This window comes from Leucoraja erinacea, chromosome 3 (assembly GCF_028641065.1).
Source record: "Leucoraja erinacea ecotype New England chromosome 3, Leri_hhj_1, whole genome shotgun sequence".
Taxonomy (NCBI): Eukaryota; Metazoa; Chordata; class Chondrichthyes; order Rajiformes; family Rajidae; genus Leucoraja; species Leucoraja erinaceus.
In genome coordinates this window covers 75,250,252-75,275,939 of record NC_073379.1, presented here as the reverse complement: position 1 = coordinate 75,275,939, position 25,688 = coordinate 75,250,252, and the positions used below count along the sequence as shown (strand labels likewise).

Genomic DNA, 25,688 nt, shown 5'->3' with positions numbered 1-25,688 from the left:
TCTGGTTGAATCAAACTTTATTGCAAATCATTGGAAATTAAGAAAAAATTGGCATTTTTTTAGGTTCAACTCTGATCAAATTGGAAACTATTTCAAAACCAGTCTGGGCTATTTACAAATGTCTTTCTAGTACAGGTCACAAATCTAGACTAGTTGATATACAATATCTTTCCAAAGGCAAATGTACCAGGGACCAATCGAGAATCAGAAACTTCTAAGATAATGAAAATATTGCTTTCCTTCACTTGATGAGTCCAATTTTCTATTTATTTTACATGAAAGCCCCAGGAACAATTGTATGGCAATTACTTCTTCCATCCCCGCCTCGACACTATTCAAACTCTATAACCTTCTTTCTGGTCAATACCAGCCTTCATGAGGTTCAGCATGAAAATGTGCTACATCGCATTTCTGTATATTTTTAGTTTCAATCTACTGTGCCAACTCAGACGCAACAGATGCTTGCAGTTGAAACAAGATGGCGCAATTCTTCACCTAACAAGCAAAGTATCATTCTAAAGCAATTTCATTTATTACAAATCAAAATTAACTTCTGAAAAGTAAAAAGGACCCTACGTTTAAGCTTCTGAAGCTTAAAGGAAAAGTTTTGAAATGTAATTCATCAATAAGTCTTTCAGTCAACAGTACCTAGACCATCAAAAGTGCAAAATTAAATTTCCCACCCAACTCTTCCTGGGGGAAGCGGGAGGAAAAAGCCTTCTCAAAGGTTTTAAAGAACTGCAGAACAAATTGATTGCAAAATCCAACTGTGCAATAACAAGTGTCTCCACTGGCACTTTGAGGAAAGATTTCTAGAGGGGTTTTTTTGCCCTGGGCTTCACAGTATGTAAATTGTACAATCTTCAGTGATCAGATTCAGATACCTTCTTCCCTTTCTTGCCTCCCTGTAGATACCAAAAGAGAATGAAAAGTGAATATAATCAACTTTTTCTATAAAAGGTTAGAACTAAAGGTTTACTATTGCAGTTCAAAAATTCAAACAAGTTTTTTTTTTTTTTTTTAAAGCAGCAGAGCAATTCTAAGGGAGATTAGATTAACGTAACGAGCATTTGACAGCACTGGGCCTGTACTCGCTGGAGTTTAGAAGGATGAGGGGGTCCTCATCAAAATTTACTGAATAGTGAAAGGCATGGATCAAGTGGATGCATTGGATGTTTCCACTAGTGGGAGTCTAGGACCAGAGGTCATGGCCTCAGAATAAAAGGACGTACCTTTAGAAAGGAGATGTGGGAATTTCTTCAGTCGGACGGTGATGAATCTGGAATTCATTGCAATAAACAGCTATGGAGGCCGTCATTGGGTATTTTATAGATGGAAGTGGACAGATTGTTGATCAGTAAGGGCGTCAAGGATTTCGGGGAGAAGGCAGGAGAACGGGGTTGAGACGGAAAGACAGATCAGCCATGATTGAATTGCAGAGTAGCATAATTTTGCTCCTATGACTTATGAGCACAAAATCCCTTGCTACATAAGCCAGTGAAGACTGAAGCATCACCCGGTACTTCAACCTGAAGAGCAAACCCATACTTTGCTTTGCAGTTCAACTTTTGGAGCACCTCCTGTTAGCCTGAGTCGGTGGAGGATGGAGATAAAATGCTTAAAGAGTAGTTTAATATAATTCCCTACCACTAGTTGTTATTCTCTTTAGTTTAAGAAGGAACTGCAGATGCTGGAAAATCGAAAGTAGACAAAAGTGCTGGAGAAACTCAGCGGGTGAGGCAGCATCTATGGAGCGAAGGAAATAGGCAACGTTTCGGGCTGAAACCTGAAACGTTGCCTATTTCCTTCGTTCCATAGATGCTGCCTTACCCGCTGAGTTTCTCCAGCACATTTGTCTACCTGTTATTCTCTTTCGATTTGATTGTAACATCTTGCAAAGCACAAGTATAGATTTGATTCATGACTTGAAAGTTTACATGTATTTTTACTTGTTTAGTTGCCACATTTAGAAATGTAGATGAACTTAAATTTACCAAGATTCCTACTGTTTTTAAAACATAGTTAACTGTTAACCATTTGAGTTAGATATAATATCTGAAAGACAGCCCATTTTAGTGAAAAATTTACCTGAAATTTTGTTAAATCTGCCTGTAGTAGCTTGACTTTTGATTTTTCTTGTTCCAGAGCTGCATGTAAACCAGTAACCTGAGCAAAGATAATTATGATCTTTAACTTTGTATAACAGCTACAATGATGTCTATATTTAAACAACAACAATTCATCCACTGGAAATCTATGTAGAATATACTGCTGGAGCAAATCATTAATGATTTACATTATCCTCACAGTGCAATAAATTGTTATTGTTGTATTCTTTTGTCATTTCATTTCCAAATGTTAATTCTCGGTGATCATTATGTAACAACCAATCATGTTGGTGTTTTGACCGAAGAGAATCAAACTAAATTCAACCTTATCCTTACCAGTTCTCTATAAATCCAGACCAGAGGTCATGAAAGAAAGAGCTGTTGCCCTTTTATGTTACCCATTTCCAATAATCTCAGCATCAATTATAGCCTGGGAATTATAGCCTTGAATCACCAATGCCCCACATTTACCCCCCCCACCACCCCACACCCCCACTCCCCCCCCCCCCCCCCCCCCCCTCCCCCACGGCACTATGGTCTGAACATTAACTAAATAATGCAAAGTGAGACATCACATAGTTAACACAAGTTGTTTTTATATATTTCCTTATGTGCAAAGTACCTCTGCATATGCCGTCATAATAATTCTGGTGAGTATTACAAGGTAATCATTCACTTGTACTTGCTGACTCTTACCTGCAATGTTAATTCATTCTTAATACTTAAGAGTTCATCAACTTGCAAGAGGATATCTGCTTTATCCTTCACTGTAATGCAAAACAGTTATTTGTGAGCAACATTAACAAAAACCTGGATGCCAAAAAAGTTGAGTGTTGGAAGCATTTGAGGCATTCCAAACCCTCATCCAAAATTTCATTTAGATTATGAACACAGACACAATTAGATCCAATTGAATCCAATCTGCTCATTGGATATGAGTACATAGCCTGGTTGTTTCAAGTGCTGCACAATCTTACTTGCCACAGAAGAAACTAACTCCGCATTCACTCAGACCATGTAAGCTTCTCAACGGGCATGGTTAGGTTAAAATGAATAGAAAATGTGCCTCTGGTATACTTACTGTAAAACAAAGATTACAAAGCTTTTCCACAAATAGTTAAACCACAGGCATAGATGTCCCTGCCATTAACATTGTGAAAATTCATCTTGGCACATTCCTCGTCTTTCTGATGGATAAGTGGGAATCTGCTGTACTAAAGATAAGCTAATCACACCACAGAAAGTTGCCTTGCTATTCATTCTAAGACTGTTTATTTTAACTAGACTTTAAAATCAAAGCTGGAAGTATGAAGTCATTAGTAACTGTCAGAAACTTTTACAATGTTTGATTTATAATTTTGTTAAACCTCATTTAGCTTAGATATTCTTCCATGACTTGAAATGTACATCAAGTAGGCAATCCACAGTCCACCAATGAATGATCTTTGTGGGGTCCACCACTGCAAGATTCCATTGAGCATGAGACTTGAGGAGAAGAGGCATTATATACTTGACATTCTCACTGTTCTGCCACTACTGAGAAGATCATGTGGTCACAGGTTGTTGGGGTGGAATAAATTCTGAGTGTTGGGTTGAGGAAATTGTGATTAGTTGCATTGTGGAGATAGAGAAGTAGTGAAGGATGGTAGAGGAATGAAAACACACCACTCCCCAACCACCCAAAGACCACCTAGGGGGCAAAATATTTTACTCGGTGGACTTACTTGATGTTTAGTTCCTGGAACCAGATGCCATAGACTGGGTCAAGGTCCCTTTTAATTTCTGTCAAAGCAGTTCTAAAGACATTTAATGAACTCTTTGTTCTGCAGGAGCGGCTACTCGTCCAAAGACAGCACAGGTGAGAGAAGTGGAGTTCAGATATATGAAGTATGCAGCTGGACATTACTATTCACATCCGTGCACCTCCACGCGTTAATGTATTCAAAACACTGAGGACCCAGAAGATTCAGTGTCTGATTGGGCTTGGTAATCAATTTTACTAAGAAGTTCCATTACATGGCACTGTGCTTTTGCATTGTGTAAATCTAGGCCCGTTCCTTCAACTAATCTTTCTTTCCCCCACTTTGATATCCAGATTACTCTCCCGAGTAGTTCCTCTGATTATTTCACAATCCTTCAATTTGATTGGTTATCCTTTTCACTCAGGTCCAAGATGTCCAATTTGCCTCCTTCAGTTATCAGCAGCAAATTGCCATGCATAGAAAATATTTAGTGCATAAACATGCAAGAGCAAGTCTTATCACAAATAATGTGCTACAATAAAATCTGGCTCATTGTGGCAACACATTCAGTGATATCAATGTTTTATGAGACATTATGAATCATCGGCACTGTGTCTGTGTGATTTAATGCCCTCAAACAACTGCAATCCAGAAACAACTGGCGTACTTAAAACAAATATCAATAAATGCTTTTAAAATAAAGGCACCAATGATTAAAGCTGGTAAAATGCAAATGTATTCATTAACAATCACTTAAATGAATGCCAGGGCAGGTACAACTACCAGTCAAACTAAAATTACCATACATTAATATATGTACTTACTTTCACCTTCCTGTAGCATCTTCAAAAGCTGAGCATTTCTAGCCTTCACTTCTTTATATTTTGTCTATTTAAAAAGAGAAACTGAAAAATGTCAGTTTAAAATAATTCTTATTCAGAAAAGTAAAGGGTACGATTGAAAGACTTACTTCCCACTCAGCAACTGTTTGTTTCAACTGGAGAATTTTCAAATCCTTCTTTTCCAGTTTATCTTTTAAGTGTTCAGTTCTTGCGTTTTTGGAAATAACTTCCTGCAAGAAAAATAAAAATATTTTTCTTGATTACCATGAGTCGAAGATATTTAAATTCCTTTTTCACATACAATACAATACCGTTTATTTGTCATTTGAACCTCACATGAAGTTCAAATGAAATTTGGTTTCTGCAGCCATACAAGAAAAGAACCAAGACACACACCAACACAATTTACACAAACATCCATTACAGTGAATCTCCTCCTCAATGAGATGGAAGGCAAAGTCTTGTCTCTCCCCTGCTCTCCATTCCTCTCCCGAAGTCAAAGTCAAAGCCCCCAGCGGGCGCTAGCAAGTCCGCATGAAATGCTCTTAGGTACTGGCACAGACTAGATGGGCTGAATGACCTCTCGTGTCATATAAGTCTCACTCCATTATTTTACAAAGATTATTTCATTAAATGTCATATTTTTTTAAAATAGAAATGCATCCAGGGATGTTTAATGCTTACATTAAACGGGCCATACATGATTGTTAAATCAGTTATTTTCTTGCAAAAAATTTAAACTATACATTGAAACACATCGAAGCATCATAGGAATTTCAAAGTGAGCAATTGCAAAATTAAAAAAGATCAGATCTCGTGTATGGTACAATCATTTCAATTCACCTCCTCCATCATGTTGTATGTCATTGGCAGACTTCATTGGCAGACTTCTGACTACTGAAAATTGGCCCAGTTGACCAATGTTAAAGAACAAGGCTTCTGAAACCAGTTGATGTCCCGGGTATATAACACTTGACAAACCCTTTTGATATTTTCTTTGTGTAGATTTGTAAAAAGTGTAATTGTAAAAATATGATAATTATAGCTATGTTGGGTAAGGAAGTTAAGGCTGAACAATTCATTAACTGTTTAAGAAGGAACTGCAGATGCTGGAAAATCGAAGGTAGACAAAAGTGCTGGAACAACTCAGTGGGTGCAGCAGCATCTATGGAGCGAAGGAAATAGGCAACGTTTCGGGCCAAAACCCTTCTTCAGTCTGATTACCATCTGGTAGCAATTAGGTCCACCGTAACAAAGTGCTTTGAGAGGTAGATTATGTCGTGAATCAACTCTTGCCTCAGAAATATCCTGGATCCGCTTCAATTTGCTTATCGCCACAATAGGTCAACAGCAGACACAAAGTGTTGGAGTAACTCAGCAGGTCAGGCAGCATCTCTGGAGAACATGGATAGGCGACATTTCTGGTCAAGACCATTCTTCAGATTAACCAGCATCTGTAGTAAGTTGTTTTTACAGGTCAACAGCTGATGCTATTTCACTGGTTCTCTACTCTGCTCTGGACCATCTTGATAACAGGAACATATACATCAGGCTACATTCATTGACTACAGTGTAATTTTCAACACAATCATCAGCAACTTCCAAGACCTAGGACTCTACCTCCCTTTGCAACTGGATCCTCAATTTCCTCATTTACAGACCACAATCATTGAAGATCGGTAACAACTCTTACTCACTAACCGCTAACATAGGTCTCTTCAAGGCTCCGTGCTTTACCTCTGCTCTACTCTTTACGCCCATGACTCCAAAATCATCCATAACTTTGCCAACTTCACCATTATTGTTGGCCAAATCACAGGTGGTGATAGATCAGAGCACAGGAGAGCGATGCCACAACAAGATCTCATTCACATCAACAAAACCAGGAAACTAATTACCGACTTCAGAAACGGAAAGTCAGGAATCCACATGCCAATTTTCATTAGTGAGTTAGCGGTGGTGAGAGGGTTAGCAGCCTCACATTCCTGGGTATTATCATCTCAGATGACATGTCCTGAGCATAGTACGTAGATATAATCTTAAGAAGGCGTGCCAGCTTCTAGTTCTACTTTCTTACAAGCGCAAGGAGATTTGGAATGTCATTGAATATCCTAACACACTTCCACAAATGCACTGGATCCTCAATTAGCCTGGTACAGCAATTGCAACACACAAGAATTCAAGAAGCTGCAAACTGGAGTACTCAGTGCAGTCCGTCATTAGCACAGCCTCCCACCCCTACAACTTGGTAACGGTACTTTAGAAGATGAAAGACTTGGAAAGAGTAGAGAGAGAGCATGTTTCTATGTGAACAGAGTATAATGTGGGAGCTTGTGAAATTCTATATTTTGGCACGGAAACAAACCAAAAACAAACCATTTTAAATGCATGAGATTGCAAAGCTGAGACCGAAAATAATCCGGGAGTTCAAAAGCACAACTTGCAGGTAGGTACAACAAGTATGAAGGAAAATTAACAGAATATAATTTATTGCTTGGGAAATTAATGCAAATGTATGGATATAATACTTAATTTAGACAATGGTTTGTATTCCAGATGTGCACTCACCAGTGAACAGTATTGACCTCGTTATTTAAGGAATATCGTTAAGATTGCCTGCCCTCTCCAAACATATTACAAGGAAATGGTGGACAGGTTAAGGACATGCTGGAGTTTGGCAGAAAAGGTGGTGGCATCATTGAAACAAACAAAATTCTGAGTGATCTTGATGGGCTAAATGCAGGGAACATGTACACTTGTAGTAGAATCAGAACTAGGGCCACACTGAGATGGTAGAGAGTAAGATCAGCAGGATTGCTCCGACAGAGTCGCCACAGACTCGACAAGTCAAATGGCCACATTCTCTGCTGCACCACTCTGTAATTTGAAAGCAAAAATAACGTTTTAAGACGCAAGTCTCCCAAAGCCCTTCCCCATCGGCCAACCACACACTTTGCGGTGGCTTGATCATGTGGTTTCTGTTGCTGGCAGCAAAAGTCTTCTTAGAACTACCAATGACATGAAACTTCATGTTAAAATATTCATCCTCTCTTGTACTCAATACGCTTGTTTCAGTTTGAGGAATGTAGATTGTATCCTGGCCAAAAGGTATAGTACCTCATATTTTGAACTTAGAATCTGTCTATAACGAATACTTTTTAACTGTTATAAATCTCCAATAAGCAGTCTTCAAGTTTTGTCTGCTTAGTAGAAAGCCAGCTGTGGTTGTGGATCAATCCTGAAATGTGCGATACAACATCCTGGTATTCAGCACTGCTTCACTGATATTAAACCAGGGAAATATTCTGAGATAACCACTCATCCCTTTCTACTGTTTCTCAATGACCCCTGCACCACGACCCAAAATACTCAACACATGGTACTATTGCTCGAGTTTCACAAGTATCAAATCACCAGTAACAGCCACAGCTGTTGTCTATTCATTTTCCAGTCATTACTTTTAGAAAGCAAATAGGGACATTACAAATTCAAATTCTATTTACAAAATGTTTAAACAGTTCAGTAACACTGGAAAATCGTTTTATATTTTGCACAATTCTGGGGAGTTAAACCATCCATTGAATCAAACTAAAAGTATTTATCCTTAGTGAACTCAGTCCTACATACCTAAGAACAGTTTTTTTATTCTAAATGTTTTCCTCTTATTCTATGAGATCATTAGCAGTAGCTGTAAAAATATTGGAAATATATAAAAAATGAATGAAAGGTGCATCTTTAAATTTAATGTGAAATTATAGGTGTAAGAATGTTAGGCAGAACACATCCCTTAAACCACTACTAAGCTTATTATCTATGTTATTTGAAACTTCTCATGGAAAACAAACAGCTTTGAGGCGGCACAGAAATACAGCAGGTAAAGCTACTGCCTTATTGGCCTGTCCCACTTAGGCGATTTTTCAGCAGACTGCCGGCGACTGTCAAGTTGACGGCAGTCGCCTGAAAAACCATCAACTGGAACGGCGACTGTCAGAGTGGAACACACACAAACACATCGCTTCCTTCACCAGGTGGGGGGGACAGGACAAGCGGGGGGAGCGCTGTCTAAAAAATGCACACTGTGCAAAGCCAAGGTGATACAGACACACACCGCGATGAACAGAAAGGTTGACGCTGTAAAAAGACGGCTAAAGCACAGTGTACGGTAAGTCCTTTATAGGGGGGGGGGGGGGGGGGGGGGGGGGGGGGGGGAGAGAGGGGGAAGAAGAGGGGAGAACAACTTTTAAGAAGCCAGAGATACACGGCTGTGAAGCTCGGTGGACATTTAACATTACCAGTCGGTTATCCTTGGTTCTGAAAACTACCGCTTATCTTTTATTCCCCCAATGAGCCAATGAAATTCACTGGTCATCACCAGCTACAACCTACGAGAACTTCCGACCTCCTGACAACCCAGTAGGACCTCCTGGCGACTCACCTACGGCTCGAGAATTCTCACTACTCTCCATGGCGGCTTCAATCTAGTCGCCGCTAAGTTTTCAACATGGTGAAAAATTCACGATGACCATAATGAGGCCGCAACTAATTCCCAGAATGCGGGAACTCCTCAAGACCATGGGGGCGACTCCCCGGCAACCACCTGCGAACATTAAAATACAATACAATACAACACAAAAATGTGGCGACTGCATAGTCTCCTGCGGTCGCCTAAGTGGGACAGGCCCATTACAGCTTCAGCAACCCAGGTTCAATCCTGACTTCTGGTGGTGTCTATGTGGAGAATGCACATTCTTCCTCGACATGGTTTTCCTTTGGGTGCTCTTGTCAGTTGGTTGTTTAGCCACAGTAAAGTGTCCCAGTGCATAGGTAAGTGGTAGAATCTCGGGTGTTCATAGGAATGTGGGAAGAATGGAGTGGAAATAATGTAGGCTTCATGCAAATTAGTGCTGGATTCCATGTGCTTGTTCCATGTTGCATTATTCTAGAGCTCTAAATAGTTAAAACTCAAATACAAAGTCCTGACAAATCAACCAAAACTTAGAAGTATATTCTAGTAAATACATACCTGGCTCTCTTGGGAGATACTGTCCAATCCATTAGTACTTGATAATTGCTTTCTCCTCTCCATTAACAGTATTTTACTTGCAGCTTCATCCAATTTAATAAAGAAGCCATCCTCATCTGTTGCTTGTGCAGGTTTTGGTTCCTAGAGTCACAATGTTAGATTTCCGCTGTTAATTCAAGTCTAGCATCAAAAGGTGTGTTGGACAAAGAAAATCAACATGATAAAGCCAGTTCTCATACATGCAGATACACTGTAGACCAAACCATTTGATCACCTCCCCTGCTTACCCCAACTCTGCAATTTATTTTTCAAAAATCCAAGTATTACTTTATTAAAAAATATATTTTAAAGCTAAATTTCAAATTCCAGGCAATATTGTAAATAAATCTATTATTAAAAAGATTGTAAGCATTGAATTATAAAACATATTATGCACCTCAATATAAATAATTTACCAGACACTTAAGTAGCATACCTCAGATTTTTTATTTGTCTGATCTAAAGAGAGAAAATGAAAACGTTAACATGGTGCAAGATACTGGTAAAACATTCCACTCACTAAATTGTGATGGTGAATCAGATGGTCATCTATGCAGAAAATCTCTTAAATAGCCCCAAATACCTCAATTAAAGCTCAGAAAGTCAAGGAGCAGAATTAATTGACAGTGGCAAAACAAGTGTTCATGGTTCCCAGCTTAATCTACACCGACATTAATTAAGCAAAAATACAGCTTCTCGGAAATAACTGGTGGCACAAGACTCTGGAAGAACTTGTTCATTAAACAAAATATCTGGCAACCTCTCCAAGTCATCTGCATAAATGGGACTAAATAAATAAACAAGAGACATGGCAACATGGCAACATGGCAATAATATTAAAACGAGAAAAAGTATTATGACGGTTTTCTGCATGTGGTTTGCCAAAATCAAAAGGAATCTTCCAAAAAAACCATAACAGTGAGCAAGGAACAAAATATGCTTTTGCTGCACTCTCAACTCAATCTTGCAAATTTGAAATCTTCAAAACAATATTCACCCTCACCAGCTTAAATGTCAATAGCAATTAAGAATAACAGAAATAAGATTTCACCACTGAAGCTGCATAAGTGGACAGCGACCCAGCAAAAACATGAAGGAGAATGGTAAATTCTTTGATAACATGACAGTTGTAAATCTAAAATATTTCACTTTTAAAAGCACACACGAGCAGATAAGGTCCCAGGAGTCCATGACATGGGCAGCTTTAATGAGTTGCCAGAACATAGAACAGTATACCACAGGAATAGGCCCTTCAACCCACAATGTCTGTGCCGAACATGATATCAGAAATTAATTCTATCTGCCTGCACATGGTCTATATTCCTCCATTCCCTGTACACCCTTGTGCCTATCCAAAAGCCTCTAAAATGCCACAATCGTATCTGCTACCACCACCACATCTGGCAGCATGTCCCAGGCACACACCGCTGTGTAAAACAAAACCAGCTTTGCACATCTTCTTTAAACTTTGCCCCTCAAGTGCACTTTTCTCCAGATTGAACTATCCTACACTCTTCGTGAATAGATCCCGCTAGTCTCTTCCCTCACATAGCGAATGGGAAGTACGGATTAGACCCACTGCCTCTGGATGTAGTCAATTCTCTCTTTTTATGTGGTAATATTTGTTACATGAAAACTAAAAACTGGCAATCATTTTTGAAAGAGATAAAGTTTATGGACACCAAATCTTGTTATACACAATCACACTGTTCAAAACAAAACATATTGACACAACTCCAATACTACCTGTACTTCCATCAGTCTGAAAATCTTTCAATGAAACAGTAGCAGGTTTATCTTTTCCCTGAAGGTGCTTTCGTTTTTCCTTTCTACTCGGTCCTTTCATTTGAGAAGTATTATCAGCATCAAAACACTGTAAAAAATGTTTTTCAAGATTTAAGATGAAGTTCATTGAAGATCGTTATTAAAATAAGATTGTTACAATTGCCAGGGAAAGCAACAAAACTGGATGAGAGAATATGCATTTGGTTTGTAATTGCAGACATTACTCGCTGGTACCTCATTGAGCTCTCAGGATGAACATTATCAGGAACGAGTGCTAAAAGGGGACATTGTCACGTTATTCCTATAAAGATATGCTACTAATAAATTCAATGCAATCCCATCAGGCTCCTGCTGCCATGCAATGGATCTTGGTACTGGGAACCTGGCAGGAATCCAACAATTAATCATCCATAGGTCAGGGAACAGCTGCAGAGGGACGGGGATGGGGAGAGTTCAGCACTAAAGTGTAGGTCTCAGGCCTGCATCTTGGTCACCAACAGCGAGATGGGCATGCTGGGAATGGCAAAGTACTAAGAACCTCACTCACTTCATTCTGATTGATATGAGCTGCCATCTCCTCACTAATGGGCTGCAGTTTTCCCTGGCCAACAGATTTATCTCAAGAAACAAAGCTTTATGGTGTTGGGCTTTCAAAGACAGAGGTAGACAACAGCTTACATCATATCCAACATTCAATATCTTTAAAAATTGACAGAGCAATTGATTGTGAAAAATCAAGCCCTGTGAGATTATATTAAACTATTTTTGTAATAAAACACACGTACAATAGGTGTTAAAATTGTTCAGAGTTTGACTAGATAAACTGAAGTAAACTGATTTTGGAATGATAGTCAGATTCCGAATCGGATTTACCTAAAGTGGACCAAATACCATCCAGGGGGAAAAAAGGAAATTAAATAACTACAGATACTGGAAATCTGAAACAACAACAAAAAATGAGTGAAATACTCCGCTGGTAACCTGCTGAGTATTTTATTTTTGCATTTTTTACAGTTCTTTCAAATTATAGAAGATGTTTAACTGTTCAGCAGTATCACTTTTATTATAGAAGAGGGACAGGGAGGATACATTCCATGTAACACCTTCATGGATCACCGCTAGAACTTTCAGATCTTCTGCCATGCAGCTTTTTTTTTAAAGCACAGCAAATTTAAATTTCATATTCAAATGCATACATACATTCTTATGCTCCTCGAATTCCAACTTGCTATTCAGTAAAGCTTTTTGGAGATCTGCTTCATACAATTCGCTGGTGAGCTATATATAGAATAAAAAATGCATTCAGAGCAGCTCGATCACAAGTTCCAGAAATACTCTGGTAACATTATAGCATACAGTGCCCTCCATAATGTTTGGGACAAAAACCCATCATTTATTTATTTGCCGCTGCACAATTTGAGATTTGTAATAGAAAGAAAATCACTCGTGGTTAAAGTGCACATTGTCAGATTTTAATAAAGACCATTTTTTATATATTTTGGTTTCACCATATAGAAATTACAGCAGTGTATTTTATACATAGTCCCCCCATTTCAGGGCACCATAATGTTTGGGGCACATGGCTTCACAGGTGTTTGTAATTGCTCAGGTGTGTTTAATTGCCTCCTTCATACAGGAATAAGAGAGCTCTCAGCACCTAGTCTTTCCTCCAGTCTTTCCATCACCATTGGAAACTTTTATTGCTGTTTATCAACATGAAGACCAAGTTGTGCCAATGAAAGTCAAAGAAGCCATTATGAGTCCGAGAAACACGAATAAACTGTTAGAGACATCAGCCAAACCTTAGGCTTACCAAAATCAACTGTTTGGAACATCATGAAGAAGAAAGAGAGCACTGGTGAGCTTACTAATCGCACAGGGACTGGCAGGCCAAGGAAGACCTCCATAGCTGATGACAGAAGAATTTCCCCTATAATAAAGAAAAATCCCCAAACACCTGTCCGACAGATCAGAAACACTCTTCAGGAGTCAGGTGTGGACTTGTCAATGACCACTGTCCGCAGAAGACCTCATGAACAGAAATACAGAGGCTACACTGCAAGATGCAAACCACTGGTTAGCTGCAAAAATAGGATGGCCAGGTTACAGTTTGCCCAGAAGTACTTCAAAGAGCAACTACAGTACTGGAAAAAGGTCTTGTGGACAGAAGAGACGAAGATTAACATGTCAGAGTGATGGCAAGAGCAAAGTATGGAGGAGAGAAGGAACTGCCCAAGATCCAAAGCATACCACCTCATCTGTGAAACGCAGTGGTGGGGATGTTATGGCCTGGGCATGTATGGCTGCTGAAGGTACTGGCTCAATCTTCATTGATGATACAACTGCTGATGGTAGTAGCATAATGAATTCTGCAGTGTATAGACACATCCTATCTGCTCAAGTTCAAACAAATGGCTCAAAACTCATTGGCCGGCTGTTCATTCTACAGCAAGACAGTGATCCCAAACATACTGCTAAAGCAACAAAGGAGTTTTTCCAAAGCTAAAAAATGGTCAATTCATGAGTGACCAAGTCAATCACCCGATCTGAACCCAATGGAGCATGCCTTTATATACTGGAGAAAACTGAAGGGGACTGGCCCCCAAAACAAGCATAAGCTAAAGATGGCTGCAATACAGGTCTGGCAGAGCATCACCAGAGAATACGCTCAGCAACTGGTGATATTCATGAATCGCAGACTTCAAGCGGTCATTGCATGCAAAGGACATGCAACAAAATTCTAAACTTCTCTACATCGGCGAAACCAAATGCAGGCTCGGCGATCGTTTCGCTGAACACCTCCGCTCAGTCCGTCTTAACCTACCCGATCTCTCGGTGGCTCAGTACTTCAACTCCCCCTCTCATTCCCAATCCGACCTCTCTGTCCTGGGCCTCCATTGTCATACTGAGGCCCAGCTCAAATTGGAGGAACAGCACCTCATATTTTGCTTGGGTAGTTTACACCCCAGCAGTATGAACATTGACTTCTCTAACCTCAGATAGCCTTTGCTTTCTCTCTCTCCATCCCCTTCCTCTTCCCAGTTCTCCCTGTCCCGCCCCCTCCCCTGACATCAGTCTGAAGAAGGGGCTCGGCCCGAAACGTCACCCATTCCTTCTCTCCAGTGATGTTGCCTCACCCGCTGAGTTACTCCAGCATTTTGTGTTTACCTTCGATTTAAACCAGCATCTGCAGTTCTTTCTTACACAAAAATACTAAACATGACTACTTTAATTTGAATGCCATTGCTGTGTCCCAAAAATTATGGTGCCCTGAAATGAAGGGACTATGTATAAACACTGCTGTAATTTCTACATGGTGAAATCAAAATGTATAAAAAGGGCCTTTATTAAAATCTGACAATGTGCACTTTAACCACATGTGATTTTTTTAAAATTACAAATATCAAATTGTGAAGTACAGAGGCAAATAAATAAATGATGGGTCTTTGTCCCAAACATTATGGAAAGCACTGTATATTGAATGATCTTCTTTGAATATTGTTGTGAAAACATATATACTTTCTCCAAAATATTTCCATTGCATATATTTACGATTTAAAATTTGGGGAACTGAGTGTCCCATTATGAACTGACTATTTGTCAATTCATGGTATTTGGGGTAATTTTGAAAGGGATATGGAATATTGGTAACATAAAGTACCACAAGTTGGCATTTTAGTCAGTGGTTTATGTTCCACTCGTCCCTCCCTCCCCTATCACTAATTTTCTTCTAAAACAAATAATTTATAATCTGGAATAGTTCCACATCCTTCTGTCTCAGGTGCTCCATCCATGAAAATATCACTGAAGAATGACCATGGACAAATGGGGCTATTTAAATACAATCAATGCATGCTAGTCATGCCAACTGATCTGAACCCACAAAACCATGTTCAATATTGACAGCAATTCAGTGTTAGTTTCCAACCCTATCACCTACAGGATCAGTTGGATTGTCATTAGCATTGCCGTGACATTTCAGCGATGTAGCTATGTTCACTGTGACTGCCTCATTCTAAACCTGCTTCTGGAGAGAGCGCACTGGCATGTGTAAAACCATGACAAAAGGACTTCTGGTCAAAGGATATTCTATCCCAGAAACGGTGAAAGCCATTTATCTTGAGCAATATACAGCCAGTGTGCTAATTTGTGAATTTATTACAGCATGCAGATAAATACCATAAATAAGCCCAGTTTCAACACCAAACGGGTACCAGTGTTTACATCCATTGATTTAACTATAACTATATAAATTCCTTCTTGTAAAAACACTAATAGGTCAACCTTCTTGGACAATTATCTGGATGAGATAGAAAACTGTTCCCAGAGTTTCACTTCACCCAACATGATATGGTAGAGATGTATTTAGTGATGCAGATATCTGACTGAGTTTTCACACACACAAAAGCTCTGCAAATTGATACAACTGCTAATTGTCAAATACACAATGGTTAGAAATGTTTTTTTAATGCTATTATGCAGTAACGATTTCAGCCAAGATAGATATGAACCAATTTATTTGTTGGTGAACTAAGTAATGGCCAGTATTTTTGCATGTTCCACAGATAATCAATTTCACAGTGTTGTAAACATAATTGTTTCTCACCTGTTCATCCTTTTCTCGCCACTGCTCCCATTTCTCGCCCTCCGCCCCCGGTGGATTCTGGCAGTTCGGGGGTTGCTCTGACTGACAGGATGCACTGCTCATTCCGGTGATACCAGCAGAACAAGATTTTGAATTACTTTTCCCAAAGGCCAGACTTCTTAGCTTTATATTATGAAGGAGAGAACAGAAAATTATGAACATTACATATTTTTGTGTAAAGTTAAACATTCTGGCCTTAAAACAATACTTCAACGTTATGGTTCAACAGCAAACCCTGAACTAATTGAAGAAAAAAACATGCTGTCATTTGTAGTGTAGTAGATTCTGTCCAGTGCAGGCCGAGAACGCAGCAGTTACAAAGGTAAGGGACAACAACCACAAGACTTTACTTGTGGGTTGACGTTTACTTGGAAACTCTCAACAAACCTTCCACTGCCCATATCAATAATGCAATGTGCAGAGATAAAAGCAGGATAACAGAAAATATTGTTGTCAGGAACTTTGTACAGATACAATATTCATACAAACATCATAGTTTATAAGAGGACATATTTTTAACAAAGCTCAATTATAGCAAAAACTTGTTGCTTGATTTCAAATTCATGCTGTACTGCTGTAATTTCTACATGGTGAAACCAAAATGTATAAAAATACCCTTTAATAAAATCTGACAATGTGCAATTTAACCACGTGATTGTTTCTATTACAAATCTTAAATTGTGCAGTACAGAGGCAAATAAATAAATGATGGGTCCGTCCAAAACATTATGGAGGGCACTGTACAATCTTTGGCTCAGATACTGACCAAACTCAACCTTAGAGGACCAATGTCATCAACCACGAGAAAAATAAATTCCACTCATCACTCGTGCAGATAGGATTATCACTTATTGATTATATAATATCATCATCAGGTTTACAACCGCCTTTAACTGGACAGATGTCAGGAGCTCCTCACAAGTGACAATTGGCAGCCATCATTCTCACCAAAAGATTGACACCAATCTACACTACCAAATGATGCTTCATTGGTGAGAGTTACTTGCCTTTCTATAATCCATAATAAAGATGTTATTCCTCAAGCAAGTATTAGGGGTCCTTGTAGTAATGTAGGAAGCCACACAGAAAGGTTAAAGCAAGTGTGAGATGATGAATTAAAAGACAGGCAACTGGAAACTCAGGGTCACGCCTGCGGACTGGAAGCAGGTGTTCCCCCCAAAAGATCACTCAATCAGGCAGATTAGAAGTGCATATGATTCGCTGCTTCGCCTGGGAGGACCATTTGGATCCCTGGATCATATCAAGGGAAGAGGTAAAAGGACAGAAGTTGCACCGCTTCATTTACACAGGAACGTGCCGCAATACCCGGAATAGTTGGTGGAGACACAAGAGTGGACCAGGGAGTCACGAAGGGAGCAATCCCCAACAGTCTTCCCAGGTGAAGCAGTATTTCATCTCTAGGTAACTGACAATTTATTTCTGTTTAGTTCAACTAGTCATCATATTGGCTCAGTTTTTCTTATCCATCCCTTTCAAACTCCATCTCCTACTGGAAACTACTCTTCTTGAAGAAGAAACATAGAAACATAGAAAATAGGTGCAGGAGTAGGCCATTCGGCCCTTCGAGCCTGCACCGCCATTCAATATGATCGTGGCTGATCATCCAACTCAGTCACAGACCTAAAACATTAACCATTTCTCTCACTACTGAAAATATATCTCTTCCAATTAGTGATCCCTATCATTACTCAGGGACCTTATTGAACGCCAACAATCATTTGTGATTTGTTCAACAATCATTTGTGATTTATCTTGAGCACTCTTTCCAGAAAATACATAATTGAAAATGATTCACGGCCAATCATATGGTAGAGGGAAAACACATACACCTAGGCACATTCTTTTTTTAAAAAATGTAAACACCTAAACTTAAATAGTTAAATAGTAATAATATCTATCAAAAGTGATAAATTCTTCAGAAAAAAGATAATACTAGTTATAGAACTGGAATACAGTTAAGGTAGACATAAAATACTGGAGTAACTCAACGGGACAGGCAGCATCTCTGGAGAGAAGGAGTGGGTGCCGTTTCGGGTCGATACCCTTCTTCAGACTGATGTCAGGGGAGTGGGGGAAATAGAGATAGAATGTAGTTGGAGACAGTAAGACTGTTGGGAGAACTGGGAAGGGGGAGGGGATGGAGAGAGAGGGAAAACAAGGGCTACTTTAAGTTAAATAAGTCAATGTTCATACCGCTGGGGTGTAAGCCCAAGCAAAATATGAGGTGCTATTCCTCCAATTTAACAATGGAGGAGGCCCAGGACAGAAAGATCAGATTGGGATGAGAGGGGGAATTAAAGTGCCGAGTATCCAGGAGATCAGGTAGGTTAATGCGGACTGAGTGGAAGTGTTCAGAAAAACGATCGCCGAACCTGCGCTTGGTCTCGCCGATATATAGGAATACAGTTAAACCTGGCATTATTCTGTTGTACAATCTGCAAAAGGCTTTTGATTACAATTTCAGGGAGGATTTCAGAGCACCAGCAATATTAAGCAACTGTGCATGGACAGACGTTCATCTGGCCGCAATTACAGCTTTATGCCTATTCTATGGCTGTGGATGTTGTCTATTGTCAGGCAGATTTGTTTGAATCACCAATTCACATCCATCAACCCTTGCAATGTTACAAAGAATCTTTTGAGTGCATGCAAATGTGAAGATTTTCAACCTGTTGCATTGCTGGAAACAACCCCTTTCTGTGCTGGAAGCGAAGAGGTGGTAGAATTTAATTTGTTTAGCAATCTTTCCATAATGAAATAGAAACACTTATTCATCATGGTTCCCTTATTTGAGGTGCATTCTTCTTGATTGGCATTAAAGTATAAATTGATGAAAAACTCTGAACGATATCTGCTCATTCCAAAATGAGGATCTCACTTTTCACTGTTCATATATATTTTTCACTGTTATTTCGTTGGGAAACCCACAGCTGGAATGAGCGCGCAGGGGATGGGAGGGGCACGCGGGGTGGCGGGGCTTCGCGAGCTGCACCGGCTGTGAGGACAAAGTTCAGCGGTAGCGGAACAGAGCTGCAGAACTTATGAGAAGTTCAGCGCGTGAGGAGTCGCTGCCCCGAGATCTGTAGAACAAAGAAGCTTTAGCGGAACGGAACTGTAGAATCTTTGTTCTGCAGAACTTTCTCGATCTTTCTGCGCCTTTAATCCAGAGGCGTGGGGGGCAGGGCCAGGACGCAGGTGGGCCTGGATTGGTGGGCATGTAGGCATTGTGACGTCAGCAGCTGGTGAGCGGCGTTTATATTTTTTAAATTGAGTTTTGTGAACAATTTTATTCAAAATCTGGGGAAATAATTGACCAAGGAGTGGATTTCTGAACTCATTAGTTAAATCCCTACCGAAAGTGTAAAAATCTCCGCGTTTTTGCATCTGGTTTTCGAGGAGATACGTTTCACATGGCAAAATGACACACACACATACACACACAGAGTTTTAAAAGTATATAGATATGATGTTTTTTTCTTAATTGTTACTGTATGTCGTGTTGTTACTTGCATCCCAGGGTACTTAAGGAAGTGACTCAAAAAATCGTGGATGCATTGGTGATAATTTTCCAATGTTCTATAGACTCAGGATCAGTTCCTGTGGATTGGAGGGTGGCTAATGTTGTCCCACTTTTTAAGAAGGGCGGGAGAGAGAAGACAGGGAATTATATAAATATAATTCCCTGTCTTCTCTCTCCCGCCCTTTTTAAAAAGTGGGACAACATTTCAACCCTCCATTTCCGGGTACCATAATGTTTGAGACACAGCAATGTCATGCAAATTAAAGTAGTCATGTTTAGTATTTCGTTGCATATCCTTTGCATGCAATAACTGCTTGAAGTCTGCGATTTATGGACATCACCAGTTGCTGTCTCTGGTGTGATGCTCTGCCAGGCCTGTATTGCAGCCATCTTTAGCATATGCTTGTTTTGGGGGCTAGTCCCCTTCAGTTTTCTCTTCAGCATATAAAAGGCATGCTCAATTGGGTTCAGATCGGGTGATTGACTTGGCCACTCAAGAATTTACCATTTTTTAGCTTTGGAAAAGCTCCTTTGTTGCTTCAGCAGTATGTTTAGGATCATTGCCTTGCTGTCGAATAAACTGCCGGCCAATGACTTTTGAGGCATTTGTTTGAACTTGAGCAGATAGGATGTGACTATACACTTCAAAATTCATTATGCTACCACCATCAGCAGTTGTATAATCAATGAAGATAAGTGAGCCAGTACCTTTAGCAGCCATACATGCCCAGGCCATAACACCCCCACCACCATGTTTCACAGATGATATGCTTTGGATCTTGGGCAGTTCCTTCTCTCCTCCATACTTCGCTCTTGCCATCACTCTGATATGTTAATCTTCATCTCATCTGTCCACAAGACCTTTTTCCAGAACTGTGGTATCTCTTTTAAGTACTTCTGGGCAAACTGTAACCCGGCCATCCTACTTTTGCAGCTAACCAGAGGACTGTATCTTGCAGTGTAGCCTCTATATTTCTGTTCATGAAGTTTTTTGCTGACAGTGGTCATTGCAAATCCACACCTGACTCCTGAAGAGTGTTTCTGATCTGTCGGACAGATTTTTCTTTATTATAGGGTAAATTCTTCTGTCATCAGCTGTGGAGGTCTTCCTTGGCCTGCCAGTCCCTTTGCGATTAGTAAGCTCACCATATAACCATATAACATATAACCATATAACAATTACAGCACGGAAACAGGCCATTTCGGCCCTACAAGTCCGTGCCGAACACTTATTTTCCCCAGTGTTCTCTTTCTTCTTAATGATGTTCCAAAGTTGATTTTGGTAAGCTTAAGGTTTGGCTGACAGTTTTATTCTTGTTTCGCAGTCTCATAATGGCTTATTTGACTTTCATTGGCACAACTTTGGTCCTCATGTTGATAAACAGCAATAAAAGCTTCCAAAGGTGATGGAAAGACTGGAGGAAAGACTAGATGCTGAGAGCTCTCTTATACCTGCATGAAGGAGGCAATTAAACACACATGAGCAATTACAAACACCTGTGAAGCCATGTGTCCCAAACATTATGGTGCTCTGAAATCGGGGGGGGGGCTATGTATAAACACAGCTGTAATTTCTACATGGCGAAAACAAAATGTATAAAAATGGCCTTTAATAAATTCTGACAATGTGCACTTTAGCCACATGTGATGTGGTTAGACTGTGACCCCTGGTTCTGGACTCCCCCGACATTGCGAACATTTTTCCTGTATCTTGCTTGTCCAGTCCCTTTATAATTTTACATCTATCTCTATACTTATAAAACTCTGATCTTGGATGTGAATTTATTTGTGTGTGTGTTTGTGTGTAATCTTATCTTTGCGAAAAAACGACACGGTAATGGTAAAATCTTTACATATTTCGGTAGACATTTCCCCCCTGGAGTCCAAAATCACCTTATCTGAAAATGTCATGCTTTATTTCTCAAGTTATTAATGAAAATGTTCAAAAATCTGACAAAACTGAATTTAAAAGCGACTGTCTTTCGCTGATGTGTGGTGCGAAGAAAATAACCTGCTCCTCAACACCTTAAAGACAAAGGAAGTAATAATAGACTTCAGGAAGAACAAAACGGACATGGTACCATTGACTATCAGAGGGGACTGTGTAGAGAGGGTGGCGGATTTCCGCTTCCTGGGAATCCATATTGAGGAGGACCTGACGTGGAGCGTGAACACCACTGCGCTGCTGAAAAAGGTCCAGCAGAGACTGCACTTCCTGAGGGTGCTCAGGAAGAACAACATCACTCAGAGACTGCTGCTGTCCTTTTATCGGTGCTCCATTGAGAGCATACTAACATACTGTGTATGCGTGTGGTACACCAGCTGCACAGCGGCTCAGAGGAAAGCGCTCCAGAGGGCCATTGACAACGCCCAGAGGATTGTCGGCTGCCCTCTCCTTACCTTGGAGGACTTACACAGTTCCCGCTGCACAAAAAAAACCCAGAATATCATAAAGGACATTTCCCACCCCGGACACTCCCTGTTTGAACTGTTGCCGTCAGGCAGACGGTACAGATCTACAAGGACAAGGACGAACAGACTAAAAAACAGTTTTTACCCCACTGCTATAAAAGCACTAAATGTAGCCGCCAAGGAACGCAGGGGCGATACAGACTAAGGGACTGTGGTAACTGTGAAATCGACAGAAGGATGGAGGGTTGGGTGTGTATGCGTGCTGTGTTCGTGATATTTATTTAGTTGTTTATCTTTATTATTTTACCGTGTATGTATCGTTAGCTTTTAGAAATGTTTGAATGCTGCACTGACTGGCTGACATTTTAAATTTCGTTGTACATGGTCCATGTTACAATGACAATAAAGAAACTATTCTATTCTATTCTATTCTGATGATGTCACAATGGGTCTGCGTGCCTTCTTCCTCGCGCTGCGAGTGACGTCACCCCCACAACCCCCCTCCTCCCCCCCGACATTCAAAAGACGCAGCTGGAGATGAAGTCGGGCCCTGAACTGAAGACCAAAGATCATAGCTAAAGACAGCGGCGGCCCAACTCGCGGCCTTTTGGTGGACGCTCGACCGCCCGCTCGCCGCCTCCATCAGAGTCCTCGTGTCGGCACATGGAGGGGAGGTTGTTGCCGCTCTCTGCCTCTGTCTCTCTGCCCTCAACCCTCCCTCCCTCTCTAGCTGCGCCTGCGAGTTGGGGGCAATGCGTGAGGTGGGGTAAAAGGAGCGAATGCATAATATAAATATATATGCGCACACACACCCCCCCAGGTCGTCTCCCCCCCCCTCCCCCCCCTCCCCCCCCCCCCCCCCCCCTGGTCTAGTACAAAACTAAAACTGTCATCTTGTGCTCTTCCGGTTTGCATTTTTTTCTCTTTGCGCAAAAACGGTACAAGATAACACTACGATGTTTCACCACCTTACTCACCATTCTCCTGTGCTCAAGTGCACCAAGTGGTGGATTATTGCGTTGGGGAACGAGTTGCTTTGTGGGACTAGGCCTCCATTGTGACAGGGATCCAACGGGTCCCACTTAGTCGAGTGTTTCCATAAGATTCCCTCTCATACTTCCAAGGATGTCCATCCTCAAATTAACCTACCTGATCTCCCAGTGGCTCAGCACTTCAACTCCCCCTCCCATTCCCAATCTGACCTGGGCCTCCTCCATTGTCAGAGTGAGGCCCAGCGCAAACTACCCCATATTTCGCTTGGGTAGTTTACACCCCAGCGGTATGAACATTGACCTCTAACTTCAGATACCCCTTGCTTTCCCTCTCTATCCCCTCCCCCTTCCCAGTTCTCCCACTAGTCTTACTGTCTCCGACTACATTCTATCTTTGGCCCGCCACCTCCCCTGACATCAGTCTCAAGAAGGGTCTCGACCTGAAACGTCACCAATTCCTTCTCTCCAGAGATGCTGCCTGACCTGCTGAGTTACTCCACCATTTTGCGTCTACCTTCGATTTAAACCAGCATCTGCAGTTCTTTCCTACACACACACACATATACATATGTTATATATGTGCGAGAATTTCATTGTTCTATCTGGGACATATGACAATAAAATATTCTTGAAAGACACAATTCCAGACAATGCAGAATTGCAGAGGTTATGCACTGGTCAGAGGACAAAAAAAAACCTGTGTCCCAATTGCATTTGGATATTTTATCAAACCCTCAGTTTTTTGATGCATTTAGCAGTTGCTGTCTTATCAGCTCCTGCTCGACATCAAATAGCACCATGGAGGCACAAGGGACTGCAGATGCTGGTCCTGAGAAAGAAACAAAATGCTGGAGGACTTCAGTGGGTCAGGCAACAAATGAAAAGATGACTTTTAACGTTGGGAGGACCATGGTAGGACCATGAACCCAGCTGGACAGAGGAACTTCTGATATATATTACATCCAAAAAGATAGAACAGAAGAAACAAAAAATACAACCAAAAAATAATTTTGACAATAGTTCAGGTTCAATTTTAAAAAATACATCACCACCGCACATTTATGTTTCATTCACAAGAAGAAGCAGACCACATTCGCAGTTTAAAAAGTAAAATGATTGCCATATTTTAAATTAAAAAAACTGCAGATGGTGGATCCTGCTTCAGACTGATGGAGTAGAGAGGGGGGTGGGCAAAACTGAGCAAGTGATCATCAATACAGATGAGGCAAGTGATTAGCAGAAGGATGGAGTAGATAACATGTTTGGCTTGAAAAGGAGAGAAAATGGGTGTCAAGTAATGAAAGAAAGCAGGAGTGAAATGTAAAACTGGAGGGCGGTTATGGGTGGAATGGGAAGAGGTAAAAGAGGAGACTTATGAATGGGTGCAGAGAGGAGGGGAAGACAGCAGTGTGACTAGGTGGTGGGGGGAAATGTGCTGTGTATGGGGGAGAGGTGGGGTTACTTAAAACTGCAATGTTCATACCTTGGGATGGAGGCTATCCAAGCAAATATGGGTTGTTCTTCCAGCTTGCCAGTCTACGCATATTTCTCTCACCACTCTGATCCTTTCCCCTCCTCTATATGCTCATCTCCCTTCCCAAAGTCAAACATTTCATTGTTTCCCCTATTGTTCCTTCTCCTGTCCCCTTCCACTCATATTCCTCCCTAGAACTTTATCTGACACCCTTTTGTCGCTTTTCACCTCGAGCCTTTGTCACTTTCTCCATCCATCTGCCAAATACCCCCCTCACATGTATCCACCTGCCACGTCAGACTTCGCCCTACTCCTATCTCTCGTTTTCAGCTTTCTCCCCCCACCACCCCCCCCCCCCCCCTTCCCCTTTACTCATACCAGTCTGAAGGGCCCCGACCCGAAACGTCCTGTCCATTAGCTCCACAGAATTCACGGATGTTCAGTCCGAATCATTAGGATCGTAATGTATTTCTGCCATAGTATAAAAAAAACCCAAAGCTAATACAGAACTTCTTTCTTCAAACCCTCCGATTGAGTGGGTGTGAGTCTTATGTGCGATCACCAAGCACAGGTTTGCATTAAAATCCTCCACTGTTCCATTTCTTACCTCATTCGCTTCGCTTTGCTGCTGCCCTTTCTTCTTCTTCCTTTTCTGTTTCTTTTTCTCATTGCTGCCGCCACCGCCTGCGGCCCCAGGCTGCGAGCTGTTGTTTTTCTTCGCAGCTCCGGTGCGGGCACCTTTCCCGACCCGGTTGCTGCTGTTAATCCGCCCAGAGTCCGAATCCGAATCGGATGAATCGCCCTCTACCCTCAGCAGCGCAAAGCGGGAGGCTGTGGTGCGAAGTGAGGCCGAGCCGACTGCTGCCGCCATGCCGAAGGGCTTGAATTGTGTAGAAAGGGAGGATCTGGACGAGGGAAATGTAAACGAGCAGTGGTGGGAGTGGGGAATGCAGGAAGGGGGACAGGGCTTGGGCTTGGGCTTGGGAGACGCTGCAGCCGCTCCGTCCCCGGAGCGCGAGGCACCAACAACCGAGTTCCAATAGAACGAACGCGGGACATTCGAAGCAAAGGCTCGCGTGCGCGCA

The 25,688-nt window shown here is 41.1% G+C and overlaps 1 protein-coding gene across 5 annotated transcripts; it reads right to left on the bottom strand.

Moving 5' to 3' along the window:
- Positions 1-25,688, bottom strand: gkap1 (G kinase anchoring protein 1). Of its 5 annotated transcripts, none has more exons than XM_055632970.1 (11): positions 25,211-25,686; positions 16,146-16,307; positions 12,740-12,817; positions 11,511-11,627; positions 10,191-10,214; positions 9,716-9,856; positions 4,821-4,922; positions 4,675-4,738; positions 2,805-2,875; positions 2,089-2,166; positions 1-905 (listed from the first exon to the last, which is right to left on the bottom strand). In XM_055632970.1, exons 1-11 carry the CDS (start codon positions 25,472-25,474, stop codon positions 864-866), a joined length of 1,143 nt encoding a protein of 380 aa, XP_055488945.1. In that variant the 5' UTR covers positions 25,475-25,686; the 3' UTR covers positions 1-863. The 5 variants fall into 5 exon arrangements, with proteins under 5 accessions (XP_055488945.1, XP_055488943.1, XP_055488947.1 ...); XM_055632968.1 differs by having other exon boundaries at positions 10,191-10,213; positions 11,501-11,627; positions 25,211-25,679; XM_055632972.1 differs by lacking the exon at positions 12,740-12,817 and having other exon boundaries at positions 25,211-25,688.